Source organism: Podarcis liolepis, assembly GCF_965112155.1.
Source record: "Podarcis liolepis genome assembly, chromosome: 5".
Taxonomy (NCBI): Eukaryota; Metazoa; Chordata; class Lepidosauria; order Squamata; family Lacertidae; genus Podarcis; species Podarcis liolepis.
Genome location: NC_139556.1, coordinates 22,368,270 through 22,386,817, shown reverse-complemented (window position 1 = coordinate 22,386,817; position 18,548 = coordinate 22,368,270). Strand labels below are relative to the sequence as shown.

Below are 18,548 nucleotides of genomic sequence, written 5' to 3'. Positions count from 1 at the left end.
GAAGACTACAGCTTTTATGTGACCTTTGGCCATGTCCTCCAACTCACAGCTGTGATCAGATCAGCAGAACCTCCAGAATCCAAAAGTAGCCTCAGTTCATACACACTATATCATATGTGTATTATTTCTGAGTTGCCCCAACATTCCTTTAAAACAGAAGTTAAAGACGAACAGTAAGACATTTAGTGGCATTATTTTTCTTTTCTTTTATACCAACCTTTATTTCCAGCTACACCCTATTCAAAAGAGCTTACAATTCAAGAAATAAATTGTTTTTGTCACCTCTGCTTCAATACGAAAGACCTTTGATGAATTAAAGAGGGCACTCATTAGTGTGCAATTATCTGTGTCCAACACTAGCTTGCCATAAAACAATGATAGAGAAGAGAACGGGAAACCAAGATATGTGATAACCTATAAATGGTAATGAAATTTTCCTATTCTACGTTAACTAGTCAGCACAATTGCATGACTCTTATTAATCTGAACTGCCCTCCAGTACCCACTTTTCCTAATTAACAATAAAGATTCACAACATGAATAACACTGAGATTGATGGATGGCTAGTTCATTGCTGTTGCAATTTGAAAACTAAAAGCTAAACATCTGCAGGGGAAGCTGATGTGTAGAAATAATTCCACTTTTGAATTAATACTTCCTCCACATAGACTGCATCTACTGCTATAACACGCATGCTTTCTGTGTCAGATTTGGTTTATCAATATATAAAGTGCCACAAAACTCTTGGTTAATAACATCTGATTTAGTTTTCATGTTCATATTATCTTAGTGGAAGCACTGTTTTCTTCTTAGTTTCAACCTAACCTCTATCTTCCTGGACAAAAGCAGCTGAGAAAACATCACTTTTTCAAGTGCTGCATTCTTTATACCCTCATTCTTAACTTACAGGGCAAGCAAACTAGAGGAGAAAGTGTGTTGGTTGAATTTCAATGTGAGTTGCACAGCATTATAGAAGTGACATATTTAAGCTTGTCTATAAAACAGCGCTGCAAATTACTCAACAAAAGTTACTAGCTCACAAGTCCTACTGTCCAGTCTGCTTATATATAATTATTAGGTCACTTGGTGTCTAACAGAACCAGCATTTGCAAAGCTTGCTATTTTGCCTGGTTACCAGAAGTCAATTCTTAATTCTCAATAGCAAGTGGCTATGCATAAGCCTGCTATAAATTCAGGTAACACAATGCAAAAGGTTTAACAACTTAATCTCTCCTATTTAATCAACAAATTAAACTTTATTTATAACAAGGAAATCACTCTGGATAACATTTCTGTGGTGGTCTCTTTTGAGAAATCAGGACCAACGTATTTTCAGTTCTGTGCTGGGGTGCCAACTTGAATAAAATATGGGGGGGGGAGTCTGCCCAGCATAATCAATCACATGATATGGTGCATGCATGCCATCTGAATCACAATGCCCATCAACTAGAGGGGTAGCCCCCTCAAATATTTTATTGAGGAGGGGCTAAGACCCCCTTGGCCCCTAGGTGTTGGCTCCTATGGTTTTGTGTGCTAGCCTTCAAATTACGCTCTCTTCTTCAGTGTTGAAGCAGTACAGTTGTACCTTGGTTTAAGAACAGCTTATTTTATGAACAACTTGGATTAAGAACACTGCAAACCCGGAAGTAGGTGTTTTGATTTGTGAACTTTGCCTTGGAATAAGAACATGTTTCGCTTCCTGCTGAGTGTGTTCCATTTGTAAATTGAGTCCCCCGCTGCTATGGGAAAGCACGCCTTGGTTTAAGAAAGCTTTGGTTGAAGAACGGACTTCCAGAACGGATTAAGTTCGTAAACCAAGGTACCACTGTAACGCTGAATTCAGCCTTCCTAGTTACATTCACAGAAACGTTTCTAGGAAGATTTTTCAAAGACAAAGGGGGGAAAGGAGGAAGTTTAAGTCTCTCCATTCTTCCCCCAACTCCTTTCCGCAGCTCTGACATTCTAGAGGAATTAGCAATTCCTCGGCTGCTTCATTAAAAATAAGGCAGATTTGAACACCAGGAGGTGAGCAGAAAAACATCCATGCCTGAGTTTTCTAAATCAAGAGAATCCTTAAACATCCTCACTAAAGCACAAACAAGGGTCTTTCCCCTGCCCCTATTCTAGCTTGCTGTTTTACAAGCTTGGGCTTCTTTTAGGGATGCAGAAAACATTGTAGTATCACCATCAGTTTGCTTAAAAGATTTATATATCAATCTTTAGATGTGCTTCTGGGATATGTTACAAAAAAAGGATAAAATACAAAAATATAAATGAACTATGCTAAAACAACATTAAAAATCCAGGGGAGGGGGTGCTTTGCCCAGCACCAAAAGGCAGAACAGGCAAACTTCTCTGGAGGCAGAGGCACACGGTGGAGAACCACCAAGGACAACTTCAATACGTAGGCAAGTTGATAGTGAAGCAAAGCTTCCTTCAGGTAAAAAGGTGGGGTATAAATATAATGATGATTATGATGATGCCAGACTATAAAAAGGCTTTAAGGTAGAGACTAGCACTATAAATTGCACTCAGAAGCAGTTTAGTAGCCAGTGAAGTTCTTTATGCAGTGGTGTAATAGGTTCAAAATGATCACTTGGAAGTGGAAAAATAGAAGCGGCTTTCTTAATCGAATGCAGCTTTCAAATAGTCTTCAAGGGTAGCCCCATGGGCAGCCCATTATAGTAGTCAATCTGAGATATTTCAAGGGCATGGATAACTGTGGTCAGGTTGTCATGACGATCAACCCAACTCCTCTCCACACAAAGCATTATGATGTCACAATGTACATAATACATCTTATAATATATATGGGATTATATGGCGTATTTGGTTGGCAATGTAATATGCTTTTTGTTGGGGATTCCCCATCCTCCTCCTGAGGTGGGGAGGTGCAGGTATTTGGGGCTTATTCTTGGTTTTTTATGTGAGAAGATAAGAGAGTGTAGTTTTCTCTGCCAACTGCGGAGTTGGGTTGAGGGGATCCAGATTGGGAGGGTTTGGAATAGGTAGGTTATTTTGATCATTTTGATCATAGCTATTTTGTCTGAGAGAGTGAAATTCATGTTATTCCATCTCTTTAGGTCTGTTAATTTGTCGCCACAGGGGCTTGTAGTTGTGGAGGTACAATTTATTGAGGTTTCTGGTTATTTGTACCCCTAGGTATCTGAACTTGGTGTGGCAAAGTTTTATTTTGGTGACCTTAGTGAGTTCTTTTTGGGTGTGAGGAGGGGTGTTGAAGCACATAGCTTCTGACTTTGTAAAATTTACCTGTAGGCCCGACACCATTGCAAATGTGTTGAGTTCTCTGATTAGGGAGGTTGTTGTTTATGGGGTCTGGTGTTGTGACCATTAGGTCGTCTGCAAAGAGCCCTAATTTATAGGTTCTGCCTTTTATTTTCACTCCCTTGATGTCTGTGGCTGTTCGGATTCAGATTGCTAAGGGTTCCAGAGCCAGGATAAATAAGAAGGGAGACAGTGGGCACCCTTGTTTTGTGCCTCTTTCGATAGCTATAGTATTAGAATCCATATTGTTAGTTCTGCATTTTGCTGAGGCTTGGGAGTATATTTGTTTGAGGATTTGTAGGAAGTTGGGGCCAAATTTCATGTTAGTTAGTACTGCTAATACGTATTTCCACTCTAAGCAATTGAAGATGTGCTGTTGAGTCATTCTGCTCAAAGGAAACCTGCAGCTACTGTCAACTGCCTTGTGGTCAAAAAATAAAATAAAAATGGCTCTCACACTCACAAACTTGCTGAGAAAAACAACAACAACCAGAACAAAAGGACATTTAAACACATGGGTTCCAGGTGATTGAATATTAGGGGGGGCACAGAAAATTAAATGGCAGCCCCCTCTAGCCTCCACCCACCCTGGCTACAGACCTGGCTGCATCATGGATTCTTCCCATGTGACCTAGAACCACTGATGTCACAAACAAGTGCATGGAAGACAAGACATGGCAGAGCAGCAGCTGCCTCCTTCCCTTGGTCCACCTCTCTAAGTGTTGTCTATGCCAGTGTTTCCCAACCACTGTTCCGCGGCACACTAGTGTGCCGCGAGATGTTGCCTGGTGTGCCGCGGGAAAAATTAAAAAATTCGAAAGATTTTTTTTTTAAGTCAAATTTTCGATTGGGGCGCCGTCACTAGATGACCCCTGGGGTTCCCTCCCTCCCTCCCGCTCTGCGCCTCCCTCCTCCTCCTCCTCCTCCTCCTCCGGGGAGGCCCTTCCTGGCTCTCGGCCAAGGCTTGGCGGCTGCCACTCACTCGCTCGCCCACCCATCCCTCCATCCCTGCACCCGGCCTCTCCCCCTCCGTCCCCGGCGCGGGGGCTGCCGGGATCCGTAGTCCCCTCGCCCTTGGGCTCCGCGCCCGCGTGGGGTGCGCGAACTACGTTTCCCAGCGTGGCTTGGCGGGCCGGGCGTTTTGTTTGAAGCGCTCTTCTCCCGGCCATGGAATGAGCGCAGCGGCGGCGGCCGGGCGGGCAGGGGCTCTTCCGCGCAGACCCCGCGCAGCCTGCCTGCGCCCCCGCGGAGATCGGGCGGCAGGATGGAGCCCGGGGATCCCCGCGGAGGCGGAGCGGCGGAGTCGGAGGCTGCCCCCCAGGTAGGGCTGCGTCGGGGGGGGGGTTATTTTTGCAATGCTGCATCCGCGCCGGAGGGGACGCATCGGACCGCGGGGAGACCCCTTGGCGGGCGTGCAAGGCAATGCATGCGTGCAGGCGTTGCATGGAGTGCAGTGCAATGCAATGGCAACGCGGCGCCCTGCATGCATGCATGCAACTTCCACCGGCGCTCCGGACTTGACAGGTGAGGGGGGTCCCCAGTGGGCGGCAGAGAGAGCCGGGAGGGCGAAGGGGAGCCGGGGGGGAGCAGCGCTGCTCCCCGAGCCGAGCCCGGGGGAAACTTCGGCGTCGTTGCGCCGGGTGTTGGAAGCGGAGGCTGGCGGGGGCCCCTCACCTGCAAAACCTGGTCGCCTCTCATATATTTCGTGCATTGCATTCATCGCTCGCTTTCTCCTCCAAGGAGCTCCCGGGGGCGCGCATGGTTCTCCCCGTGTTATCCTCGCAACAACAGCCCTGCGAGGTGGGTCAGGCGAGTGGCCCAAGGGAGCACCCAGGGATTGTCCTGGCCAGGTGGGGTGATTTGAACCCTGCTCTCTGCCCGGTCTTCGTCCTCATTTAGCCCCCACATGTGCATGACTGTGCATGACTGAGGTTTTCCCCCCTCGTCTTGGCTATGGTGTGAGTCTGTGCTGTTAATTAATGGGGTTCTGCCTTCGGAGAAGATGAGCCAGCCCTCAAGGAGGTGATTATGTAATTTGCTAGCAATTCATGTCCCTCCCGGCGTGACGCTGCGCGCTGACGTCACGGGGCTGTAATGGTGGTGTGCCTCGAGATTTTTTTCATGAAACAAGTGTGCCTTTGCCCAAAAAAGGTTGGGAAACACTGGTCTATGCTAACTGGCAGTGGCTCTCCAGAGTGACAGACAGGTGCCTTTGCAGCCTAACCTGGGAAGAGGTTTGAACTGTATGCAAGGTATGTACTCTGCCAGTGAGCTACAGCCCTTCTGTCTCCTAAAGTTAATTAAATGCACCAGCTTTGCAACCACGGCACTGCATTCTAACTCAATTAAACTAGTGGGAAAGTTGGCAGCAGTTGCCGAACGAATGCTCCATTTGCTGCTTTATGAGATCAGAACCCTTAAAGTGCACTTATAAAATAGTCTGCTCTCATTATTCTACACTTAGAAGAGAGGCAGTCTTACAAATTAAGGCTGGGAGAGACAACTGGCAGCTCAGGAGCCAAGTCTAGGCCCCAAGCACGGTCCCTGAACCCCAAACCCTGTTCCTTATGCATCTTAGCTGCTTCCTTCCAAGCCAAGGTAAAGGCAAGGGCCTTTTTAATCTTCTCCACCAGTGTGGACAGCAACAGATGTTCTCGCAACGTTGTCTCTTTATTATCCATCCCACCTGCTGGCTCTGGTGCTGGATGATCCAAGGCATCAGGCAAATGCGAGCAGCTGCAGAGAGGGTTAATGGGCCCTTTGCCCTTAGCTTGGATGGGAGTGAGTCAGTGGCCAAAACCAATGCTGTTGATCCTTGCTTGATCCAAATATGGAACCTGTTAAACATTAGTTGCCAACTAAGGCAGTGTTTCTCAGACTTGGATCTCTAGCTCGACTACAACTCCCACCATTCCTAGCTAGCACAACCAGTGGTCAGGGATGATGAGAGTTGTAGTCCAACAACAGCTGGAGACCCAAGTTTAAGAAGCACAGAACTAACATTAAAAACTCTAACATATATATTTACCGTATTTTTTGCTCTATAAGACTCACTTTTTCCCTCCTAAAAAGTAGGGGGAGGTGTGTGTGCGTCTTATGGAGTGAATGCAGGCTGCACAGCTATCCCAGAAGCCAGAACAGCAAGAGGGATCGCTGCTTTTGCTGCGCAGCAATCTCTCTTGTTGTTCTGGCTTCTGAGATTCAGAATATTTTTTTCTTGTTTTCCTCCTCCAAAAACTAGGTGCGTCTTATGGTCTGGTGCATCTTATAGAGCGAAAAATGCGGTATTTTTCACAAGAGGGTGAAATGATTATAAGTTGAAAGATCCAAGTTGAGAATCTGGTATGGACAAGCAGAACATGAAAAAGAAAAGGGCAATGGGAGTAGCATGATAAGGGAAGCTGAAGAGAGGTCTTCAGGGCTGAAAAAAAAGGGGGAAGGATGAGCAGACTCTGCAAGCTGAAATTCCAACTCCATTCCCAGAAAGTTCAGAATTCAATTTCTCCCTAGTGCTGATCCCATCATAATGAAAGAATAGCTTGCAAATGAAGATGGAAGAAGTGGGTCTGATGCAAGCTGACAACACGAAACTACACAAAGCAAATCAGCCCACCATTTTTTCCTCATTTCTGCAGGGGGAAAAACTGCTTTTCCACACTGCAGCCTGCAAGGGTTTCCTTTATATTTTCAAATAGAAAACTGATCACTTGGCTGCAGCTTTCTCTGGTTCCCTCATCACATCACCATATTGCTAGGAAAATGTCTCTTAACCTAACTCTCCTGCTAATCAAGAGTTTAATAACCGCTAATTACAAAACTCTCAGTGAATCTCATAACTGGAAGAAAGAGACAAGTGCATACCCCCCCTGCTGGTGTCAGAACGAATTTTTCCTCATTTAATTTTGCAAGCTTTTCAGTTACTGAAAAAATGGCAACCAGCTGCTAACTCATATTGTTCTGTTTTAAGGCACTTGAGTGTGCTTGAAATTATCTGAATATTTATTGTCTTCTCACGTTTCTACAATATCTCAAAGCAACATGCAATCAAATTAAACGCATGTAAAAAGAACAAAAGCACACATAAAAAGGAAACTAAAAATACCAGCACTAAACCAGAATAAATGAAAGGTGGCAACAGAAATATTTGCAAATAAAGTTTGCAGGCTGGATGGTAATTTCAGTTTTCCTTTTGGCAACAAATAAAAATTTAAATGTTGAACAAGAAATAAATCAGAAACTTTTACCTAATAATAATTTGAGGTATAATCCAATGTAGAAAAAACACTCTAGAGCATTGAACACATAACAAAGATTTAAGTAGATAAGGGAATTATGTTACATACATTCCATTTTGAATAAGGTTTCTAAGAGAAGTCCTAGATATGGTTCCTTAGAGTCAGAGTTTTCTAACATATCCTTGCCCCAATATTCAGAGGCAAATGTGGCCATTCATTAAAAAAACCAAAAAGAACTGGTAACAACGTGTCTTTAGCTATAAGACACATTGTTAAGTTTTTTGTTTTGTTTTTTGTTTCCATATTTTGTTACAAAAAGAATGTGTTTCCAAAAAATGCTTTTATGCCTATAAATGGTATTAGTAACACTCAAGAGGCAGGGATACTGTAAATGGAGGCTTGAGAATCCAGGTTGCTTCTACACTAAAACTTTTTTCTTTGCACATTATGCCCTTTTTGTTTCTGCTTTGTTCTCAGAGCAGCTGGGGAATTAGTGATGAATTGCTCTTTAATTAGTCAGCTTTTGTTGGTGGGAGAGTGCCTTACTAGTTTCCATTTATATTTATTTTTCTTTGAAACCAAACTAGCATTAACAACAATAACACCAACAATATTATTTCATTTATGAATCACTTCTCACGAGGCATCCCAGAATGATTTATAATATAATTAAAACATGAATAAAACTGTGTAACACACACATATATAATGATGCAAGAATATCAGGAACTAAAGCCAACAGTCCATATACCTCCTGCAAGGAACGGAAGTTGATGAATTAAGGGGCAATTACGGGGCAATCCCCAAGTTACAATGAACAGGAAGAAATAACAGAAGTGGAAGCTACAAGAAGAAAATGTTCAATTAAAGGCTCAGTAGGCCTTACTAGCACTCTGCCTCTTCCCACTAGACAGCCTAGTGCTTAAATAATGATTATTATTATATATTATATTATATTATATTATATTATATTATATTATATTAATTATATTATATTATTTTTTAAAACAGATCTGAAAAACCATGGATAAACAACACATCAAACACTGAACTGCAGTGATTTGCAGCGGCGTAGCGTGGGTTGTCAGCACCCGGGGCAAGGCAAGTAATTTGCGCCCCCTAACCCGGGGCAAGGCAAGTAATTTGCGCCCCCTAACCCGTAACCTGCCGCCGCTGCCAGCTTCTTCTTGCTGCTGCCTGGGCTGGTGTGGTTCTCTCCCGCGCTCAGCGCTGCGCTGGGCGGCCGCTGCACTGTCCCTCCCCCAGATAGTCCCTCGCTCTCTCTCCGCACCGCACGCCTGGCACCCACCCCCTCCACAGTGGGCCGCGACCCAGCGGCTCGGATCGGATTTGCACAGCCAGCACTGCAATGAGAGAGAGTGAGTGAGCCAGGTAGGGACAGAGAGCTGCGAGTGCGAGCGCCCCCCCAGATGTTGCGCCCAGTGCAGCCGGCCCCCCCTGCACCCCCACGCTACGCCACTGGTGATTTGGCAACAGCAGCTTACAAGACCAGAACAAATTTAGCTTCAGCAGTAAAGATGTGTAATGTACACACCATTTTTGTGTGGAGATATTACAGTTGGGTGTGAGAGAATAGTGGCTTTCCTGTGGCCACTCAGTGAGTCTGTGGCTATAGTAGCTTTGAACTGGAGATTTCCTGGTTCACACCACATATTCTCAGTCACCTTACCGTAGCAGCCCACTTGTTGAATATGTTTGTGTGTACACTACTATGCAGTATCTAGTATTTAATATAATGGCACTGTCCCAAACACAGCTGGATTAGGTAGGAAAGGGGAGAGGGGAGACATAGGTGGAAGTCAGAGCTAAGGCTAATGTATGCATGGTCTAAGACAGAATTGTAAATAGCCACACAACGAGTCCTCTGAGCCAAGTCAGAAGCCCAAGCAATGAAGATCAGAAACTTCACAAAAGCAATTTCCTTTTATTTCGTTTAGGCCATATGAATAACACGGATATATATATATATAAGCAATGGGCTTGTAAACTTTTTCATGGACTGGTAGCTTTTCTTGACTGATTTGCAAAGCCAGTCAAAATCCCCGAGTTTAGTCCTAAAGCCCTGAGGAGGAACAAATCCACCTCTCAAATCCAACATCTTCTAACTTTTAATGATCTCTTACCCCACAACTTATAGGATGAGAAAACTCAGATGCTCTGTTAGAAAAGGGATGGAGAGGTAAAGGAAGAGGAATAAGAGGGTAATGAATCAGTGTATTTAGCTGCACAGCCTCCACCTCCTCCTCCCCAAACCAGCCATCCTTAGGGATGCAGGCAGCAATTTAAAATGCCAGTGGAAAAATATTCTGCTGCACCAGAGTTGACATACCGTCAAACAGCCCATCAGACTCTGTTCAAAGGGCCTCTGGAACGCTCTCGGATCGCCACACCAATCCAGGAGTTCTGTGGCTGCATTGTGGAAGTTGGCAGGATTCTGTAAGTGCTGGGAGAGAAGGGAAATTAAATATAATTAGGTAAATAGATGCTCTCCAACTAAATGCGTTTTAGATTAGGTATTTTATAGGTACAGCTGGCACAGGTTATATACACAGTATCTAATTTTCTCTCTCACGGATACGTACCAAAATCCGTAACCAATCCTGGCACATAACGTCCAACTGTAGTTATTTGACCTGGCTGAATGCCACCATCTTTGCTTTGGCAACTGGACCCAACAGTGTTGCTAATAGACACATAGCCTCAAAGTTCTGAAAACTACAATATTTGTCTGCATATTCTCACTAGAATCCTGACAATCCTTTCACACTATGTCTAAAACCAGAGACATAGGCTATGCTTACCAATTACTCCTTTGTCTATATATAAAGTAATAGAATGAGTTCACGTCCATCTGCTCTCTTTCCTCTTCCTTCTTGGTTACAACATTGATATGCAAAATATGCTAACAGTACAAAGCTGTAGCATACAAATTGGACTCTCTCTCTCATATGCCATATATCCATTGTGGTCTTTCATAGTACTGAGCACTTTTTTTTTAGCCAATAGTCTACACATTTCTTAGCCAGTGAGATCTGGCTTTACTGGGTCCGCCTCAGTCTCCCAGGCTAACTAACCTACCCATGCTAACCTAGGATGATGAAAGGTGGGGCAAGCCCTCCTGAGCTACTCAAAGGAAGGGCGAGGCACAATAGTAATAAAGTGGAAAAAATAATAAATGGAGGGAAACTACTGCATCTAAGTATTTCAGTGACGATGACATAAGTGAACATATTGAAGATTACAGAAGAAAGATCACACTGCTTCTCCACCATAGCAGAAAAAAAGAATTTATCTCCTATTATGCCTAGGAGGAAGAAGTGAATTTGTGCCTGATGGACACCTGCTGAGTTAATGCATTCTTCACTATCTCATTCTCTGTGGGACTGACCAAATCACAGCCATGTTCTACGGAGTTCAGTTTCTGCCCTTTTACATCAAAGTACTCTAACCATGAAAATTATTAAGAAATTTAGAAGATGGAAAGGATTTTGCCCTTAAATCTCTACATAATTTGCTTTCAAACCCCTTGAGAAGAGACCACTGTAATGGATGTTTATATATTCCATCTCTTTCCCTATCTTAAGTAATTTCTACAAGGACTTGGTATTCACTTCAGTAACTAAAGTTCTATATATTTCTTTGGTGCTTATACAGTAAATGCAAACATAATATAATATGTACCACAACAGATGGCTACACTGCATATATATCATACAATACGTAAGGGCCTACAAACACAGTAACTTCAACTGGAAAGGTGGGAGCAGCAGTTATGTGGGCTTCTTAACAGTCCGTTGGCAGTAATGCTCACTTAACAATGATTCAGAACAATTTTGGGGGGGTAAAGCCAATGCAGTTAAACTAGTGTAGCACTAAAATACATTTCTAGAATAGAAAAGCTGTGGACTAGCTATATAAAAGACACATTCTCACCCCTACCATCTACTGAGTTGCTCTCCTGAGAAAGGAAACACTGCTATAGTTAGTAGTAAGAGAAACATCCACTTCTCCTTGTTGTTCAAATTCTGCACCAGGAAAATTATTATTCAGTAAAACTAAAATAAAGAACTATTCTTTTGCGTCCTGTGGTGCAATTTACATACTGTATCCTTACTCCTCCCTTATCATTTTGACAGAACCTGACATTTTAGAGGGAACAAAGAGTGTGGACAGTAGGCATATATAAGGAGATATAACTCAGCTAACTGGAGTGGCATAATTGTCAAATCTGAGCTACAATTGGGAAGTCTCTTGGTTAAATTTCACTTTGTGCCCTAAGTTACTGTTCCCTCAGCCCACCATCTAAATAAAACATAATACTGTTAACTGATATGTCATAATGATTACCAAGGTAATGTAAGTTAAATGCTTTGAACATCTGCAATGGCTTACATAACTACTATTACTACAGAGGTGGGTTTAGGGCAGCATGACTGGTTCTGCCGCACTGGGCGCTGAGCCTAGGGGGTGCACAGGGCACCACAACTATGACAAAGTGAAGGCGGGAGGCAGGCACTGAATGTTGGCCTCGCACAGGGCATGGCTGAAATTTGAAAGACCCAAGTCTGCCCCGATTATTATGCTTATTGGTGTTATATTTTGGCAGGAGAATTTGCCTCTCTTCAAGGTAATGCAACTTGCCCCATGAATATAAACAGAGCCTGCAGGTGCCAGTACCCAAATATTTCAGTATAGATGTTGAAAAGCGATCTGTTGATTGAATCAGCTTAAACTCAGTGCTTTCCCACAGTAAATCCATAATGTAGACTCTCCTCAATTTCAACTTAGCTGCAATTTCTATGCTGAGCATGTGAAGCCTATTTGGTATTAAGGCTTGTCTGAACTATGTGGGGTTCTGTGTTTACAGAATACCTGGTGCTTGGTAGCCTGCTGAGCATTTCCCAGACAACATTACCCTAGCAAGAGCTTCTACTGTTTAGGAGTTTTGTGTTAGGAGCGAGTGTTAAGGTTCTGGGCATTCAAACCCCTATGCTGAATTGCTGAAATTGCACTTTGCATTTCTTTGTGCACAGTTCAATATATGTGAAAGTGCTAGATGGGATAGGAGTAATTCTGCAGGAATCCTGGGGGAAGCTGGGAAATTGTCCATGGAATTCACACCCCCCCCCAATATCTTTCCTTGTGAATTGTGAATGAACGCAATAGAGGTCAAATTGGACAAGTGGAATGACTACAATGGGCCTGTTCATATTTAACAAGCCATGGCTAAATGATTTACTGGGATTATGCCCGATTACTCTTACTTTGCTCCTTCCCAGTTGCAACTGGGAGCAGCCATAAGCCATGTTTTGTTGTTATATCTGAACTGTGATCATAGTTTCTCCCTAACAAATCATCATCATCATAAAGTCAACAACAAATCATGGCTCCATGTTGAGTAGTAAGCATGGTTTGTTCAGGAGACATAAACCACGATCCTGGGTCTGAACATAACAACAAGCCAAGGCTTAATGGCTTGGTGCTCCTGTTTGCAGCAGCACAGGAACAAAGCACAAGTGATCCTGACAAGCCATTAACTGTGGTTTATCATTATGTGCAAACAAGGTCAATATTAGCCAAAGTTCTAATTAACTTTTTTTCAGGTGACTACCCCAAGGAAGCACACAAATTTTGTGCACAGCTCTTGAGGCTTGCTAAAATAGTATGTTAACAATTCTTAGTTTCTTAATGTCTTTTTTCCATAAATCTAAATGTAACAGTTGTCATGCCTTAAAACGCTTAACATGATTTTCCAAGTGGAAAACTGAACATTTAAACCACACTAACTACACTTTATTGATTTTCCCCCCCTAATCAAGTATTTCTGTTCAAATACTTCTGGGAAATCCTTTCAGGTGTTTTTAGTTGCGCTTACTAAATGTAAATCGAATAAACATGCTAAATCAAATCTCCATCAATTTAGGGTAGCAGAATACTTTCTGGAAAACTTTCTGATTCACTTTTTTCTGCAAACCGTACTTCGCTGAAAGTAAGGCTATTGCCTGCGACACCCCACAAGCCTAGCAGCACTACAGCTCCTCTAACCACCCCAATACCATTTATTTGTATAGTACTTTAAAAAAAAATAATCAGTCAAGGGGGTGACTTCTCTCTTACTGCACTGTAGTTGGAAAACCTTCATTAATATCCCTACCCCAAGGTGGACTCCTTGGCAGCACAAACTTCAACACGCAGCGTCTTTAGCTGTTGTGCATAGTTGGGGCTGGGGGTAGGAAGCCAGGATGCAGATGACTTGGCTGGATCAGGAGAAAGGCGAAGGCAAAGAGCCAGGGAGCAGGCAAACAGACCAGACAGTATTCAGGGAGACATGGGGCTGAGCAACAAGACAAAGGAAAATAAATGACTCAGCAAGGCACAGACATGAAGCTTGAAGCAGGAGCCCAACAGGAGCTGCTGAGAGACTAGAGCCAAAGAAAGCAAAGAAATTACAGCGGCCTCATATGAGCTTACATTCCAAGGCAGAGCAGATCTGATGGCAAACGGGGCACAGAGAGTGGGGGCACGCTGCAGGTGTGTGTTGAAATGTCTTAGAATCGTAGAATTGTAGAGTTGGAAGGGACCCGGAGGGTCATCTAGTCCAACCCCAGGAAAATGTAGCTGCCCAATGTGGGAACTGAACCTGCAACCTTGGTGTTATCAGCACCACGCTGTAACCAACCAGGCTCGCATCCAGACTGGGAAGGGAGGGGGAAGAGAAGAATGAACACAATGGCACAACACTTTCAACAGACCAAGGCCCTAAAACACTGAATTCAAATGTATGTATGCACTGAGTTTTAAGAAGCCAATAAAAATAGAACTTTTGCAGATTGAAATCTGATTGAAATCTGAAGGGTGCCACAGAGGTAGGTAGAAAACCTACCTATAGTGCCAAATGAAGTTTGAGATGTGTGACAAGAGACACTTCTTTAAGCAGAGAAGACAAAACAGATGGCGTCACATGCCAATATGTTTTAGATTCTGCACAAGAGCAGTAATAGTTCAAATGAAGAGCACTCAGGGCTCAAGTTATCTTATCAAGGCACAAAAGAATGACAGCAACAATATGGAACAAAATAATCACACTGCAAGCTCTCTGCTTAGCTTGATTTGCTGCTGAAGGAAATAAGTGCAGAATCCTTAATATAGGATAATGCATATTTGGGGGCAGGGTATTTTTCTTTTCTTTGCAACATGTCAGACTCTGAAGACACAGAGCTAATTTGCCACATCTTAACTGCTCCTCAAAAGGAATGTCATGCAAATATGGCCTGTTTGAGTAGCAAACTACTTAACTATGCTAAACAAGTTACTGCATTTATTTATGGGATGCCGTGCCAAATTATGAAGGCTGACTCAAGCTGCCTGTTTGTTTTGCCCAGTTACATCTGCTCTGCTTCTTGCTTTAATTGAACTGCTAAACAGCAACACAACTAATGATGTGGGTGCTGAATGAGTGCGTTTGCATTTACGTCAATCAAGGGTCGCCTAGGGCCCCTTCATATATTGCTGCAGTGGCATGGAAGCTGCTTTCTGAGGGTTTTTTTCCTCTGCTGCCACAGTACTACTTAGGAATCCCAAAACACATGGGTGGGGCCAATCATGTGGGCTGATGATCTGGTAGAAAGGACCTGTGAGGCTGGAGCCACACACATGCTTGCAATATTACTGTGGTATTCATAAGAAGATTCCACAGGGAAGCAGCCCCAACATTGCCATGGAATGCCCTCCCATCAGATGTCAAGGAGATAAAGAACTACACAATTTTTAGAAGACATCTCAAGGCAGCCTTCTACCAGGGAATTTTTAATGTTTGATGTTTTGTTATGTTTTATATGTGTTGGAAGCCACCCCAAGTGGTTGGGGCAACCCAGCCAAATGGGTGGGGTATAAATAAAATAAAATAAAATAAATAATAATTGTAATGTATGAAGGAACCAGTCGAGTAATAAAACTACATACACAGTCAACCATCAGGAAAGCAGTGGGTGCCAGGCTCTCCCCAAAACTACTTGAATAACACCTCAAATTCACCCATACAAACCACTCAGAAAGAAAAAAGCAATTGCTACCAATCAGCGTCCATCTTTCAAAAAATCCTGGCATTGAGTCTCAGTGTCTAAAAGTCCCCCCCCCCAAGTGGTGGGAAGTAGTTTGTTTTCTTTCTTTTAAACTGTATTTTTGCCACTGTCTGGCAGCAACACTAACAAAACTCTTCTGAGTCTCTGATGATTCCCATTCTCTATTACTTTACATCACAACGTAGCATCTTTCCAAATGATTTTCTTAGGTGTGGGGCTTGATAAAAGTATAACCGTGATATGGATATGAATTGTCCCTCTGAGCTGCAATCCTATGCAAACTTCCTTGAGAGTAAGCAATGGAGCTTACTTCCAAATAATGCGCATCTAGGATTTGGCTGAAAATAATGTCAAAGCAGCTGCCATTCAAGCCACCATTGATAGTGAGCATCTGATCATGAATTTCGTGTGTGAGAGAGAGACAAAGTGTGGGTCTGAGAGAGAGTCAAATAAAATGTTAGATGTGAATATAATGGTTTTCTCTGGACCAAAAGAAATCCATAAAGGGCTTGCAAATCACTCACTGTAATTCTTAATGTAGCTTTTTATTAGTCCAAAGCCCCAGACATTAAGAAGCTGCGTTAGCAATCAGAGTACTGTGATCTCAACCCCCTTCCATTGTATGCACAGGAAACAGTTCATTCACAAAGTCTTTCCGTTCCTCACTCCCTGACATTAATTTCCCTGGCTACTATGGAACTAAAATGGGACAGCAGGCTGAAATACTGGAAAGCATTTTTGATATGGATGCTCAGGGCACAATTCTTTGTATTATGTTTGAACAACAGTTTGACCCCTATAACCCTTTTAAAGGAAGGTAGGAAAGATGTAAGACACCCTGTAATGCAATCTATCTGCCTTAACTATTGAGATACCACCACAAAACATATTACACACATTTATGACACAATCCGCTATGAAGCTTGTTGCAAGCAAAAGATCAAGCATGGCCTACAATGCAATATCTGAAGCAAGCCTTCTCAAAACATTGTATCTTGCTAGTTTATTTCAAGTTAAACCCATGCAGACTCTGAATATTTCCTCTATAAGTGTGAGAGTATGCGTGATCAAATAGAAGTTTATCTGTGATCAAATGGAGGTTGGCAGAAGAATGGGTATGGGTTTTGAAAGGGGCATGATACCCAGTATCTGATACATTTAGCTCAATCCTATAAAAGGGAAGCACACTCAATTTAATGGGGCTTACACCTAAGAAAAATAGTCCATAAGGGCTGCAGCCTAAATACTCAAATCAGGCTGCCCAGGCATTGAATAAATGGATACCTTGGGCTCTGTCTTTCTGCTTTTGCTCAGGAGATGGTAGAAGCTCTGCATGACTAGAGCCTTCCATTAAACGTGGAAATAATGACACTATCCTGGGATGTGCAGTCGTAAATTTGTTCTAGGCTGCACTCTTAGTTTATGCAGTGCAACTGTGAAGCCCAGCAGAAACCATAATGAACAGTGCACCTAGAAGTTGGCTCTACACAGGAGCATCTGCAATGTGTGAGGTGGGGGTTGGCAGAGAAGACTGCTGGCCAGGTTCACACATCACTGGTAAGCCAAGGTATGGCTTACCACCACAGTGGAAATGTGCAGTGACCCAGTGAGAAGCTCACACCCACTTTGCTCCTTTGCAGGCTTTTTATCTCACTGTGGGACAGCAGCTAAGTCAAGATGTTTTGGCTTAGCATGCCATCTGAACCCAGAACACATGGTTAAAGTTTCTCCTCCTTAACCTCAATCTGTAGCACAAACCTTGGATACAGATCCTGGTTAAAGAGGAGAGGCCAAACCTTATGCTGGATGCAGTGCTATGCTAAAAAGTCCTGGGAGGAGCAAAGTGGATGCAATTTCCTCCTCAGGAGCCAGCACATTTGTGCCAAGTCCGTTTGGCCTACCATGATGTGCAAATGCAACCAAAGAGGGGGATATTCAGTGAAGTTAAAAGTCTGAAAGCCTCTCCCACAGATGATACTGAGCTGAGCAAAAGCAAATTAATTAGGTACTATGTGAGATCCCAAAAGTGTTGAAGAAGTCAAGCAGCTCCGCTGCAATAGTCTAGTTATGAAGTTGAAGCAAATTTAGATTCTGGAGACCTGTGTCAGTTCCTCTTCAGCAGCAAAATGCGCGGCTCCTTACAGAAAAAAGATGCATTGCAAGAAGGTTTGATCAGTCACAGAATAGGTACAAGTCTGAGGACACAGTAAGAACAGCAAAAATTAGAGAGTGATTAAAATTAAATTAAATTAAATTAAATTACAGGAGGAGGGGAAACCAATCCTGAGCAGACAAACTGGTCACTGCTGCATTACGACATTATTACAGTGAAGCAAGGAAGGAATTTTATGCCAAACTGCCACCATGATTCTAACAACAGATATTTGGAAATATATGAATGAGGCTGAGAGTCACTTGTCACTACTCATCAACGTTTTTCTTCAGTACCACATACCAACCTGAACTGCCCAAGGTTGACAAATATCTTCTTTAGGCAAGTGGATTCTTTATGGTTCAAAAAAGAAGCTGATAATAGAAACCAACCCCCCTAACTCCACATGTTAAAAAAAGACAATGCTGCATCATGGCTAAGAACAGCAGCTGTGGCTCACATAATCCTTGGTTCAAATCCCATTTCTCTCTCATTTCCCCCTCCCCAGCAATTTGAGAACAATACTTACAGACCACTGGTCTAGATTTGTGTGTCCTTCTACATTGGACTACAGTTTTAGCAGAGCTGGGTCCCTGGGATAGGGTATGATATAATCTGAACAAAGACACAACTAAATAAGGTCTCTACCACACAAATAGATTGTTAACATGCTACATGAACACTCATTTCTGGTTTCAATGTGTTTCAACCTAAACACACACAAAGCTGAGAAAAATTGGTCTGAATTGTCCTTCTTTGGGGCAGTGGAAAATG

The 18,548-nt window shown here is 43.0% G+C and overlaps 1 protein-coding gene across 17 annotated transcripts in view; it reads right to left on the bottom strand.

Annotated features, from left to right (window-relative positions):
• ZMIZ1 (zinc finger MIZ-type containing 1) overlaps positions 1 to 18,548 on the bottom strand; it is a 375,034-nt gene that overhangs the window by 123,382 nt on the left and 233,104 nt on the right. For all 17 annotated transcript variants that reach the window (XM_083502435.1, XM_083502431.1, XM_083502432.1 and 14 more), the window contains one exon: positions 9,871 to 9,984. In XM_083502435.1, the coding sequence (XP_083358561.1) occupies positions 9,871 to 9,984 (114 nt within the window). The remainder of the gene's footprint in view (positions 1 to 9,870; positions 9,985 to 18,548) is intronic.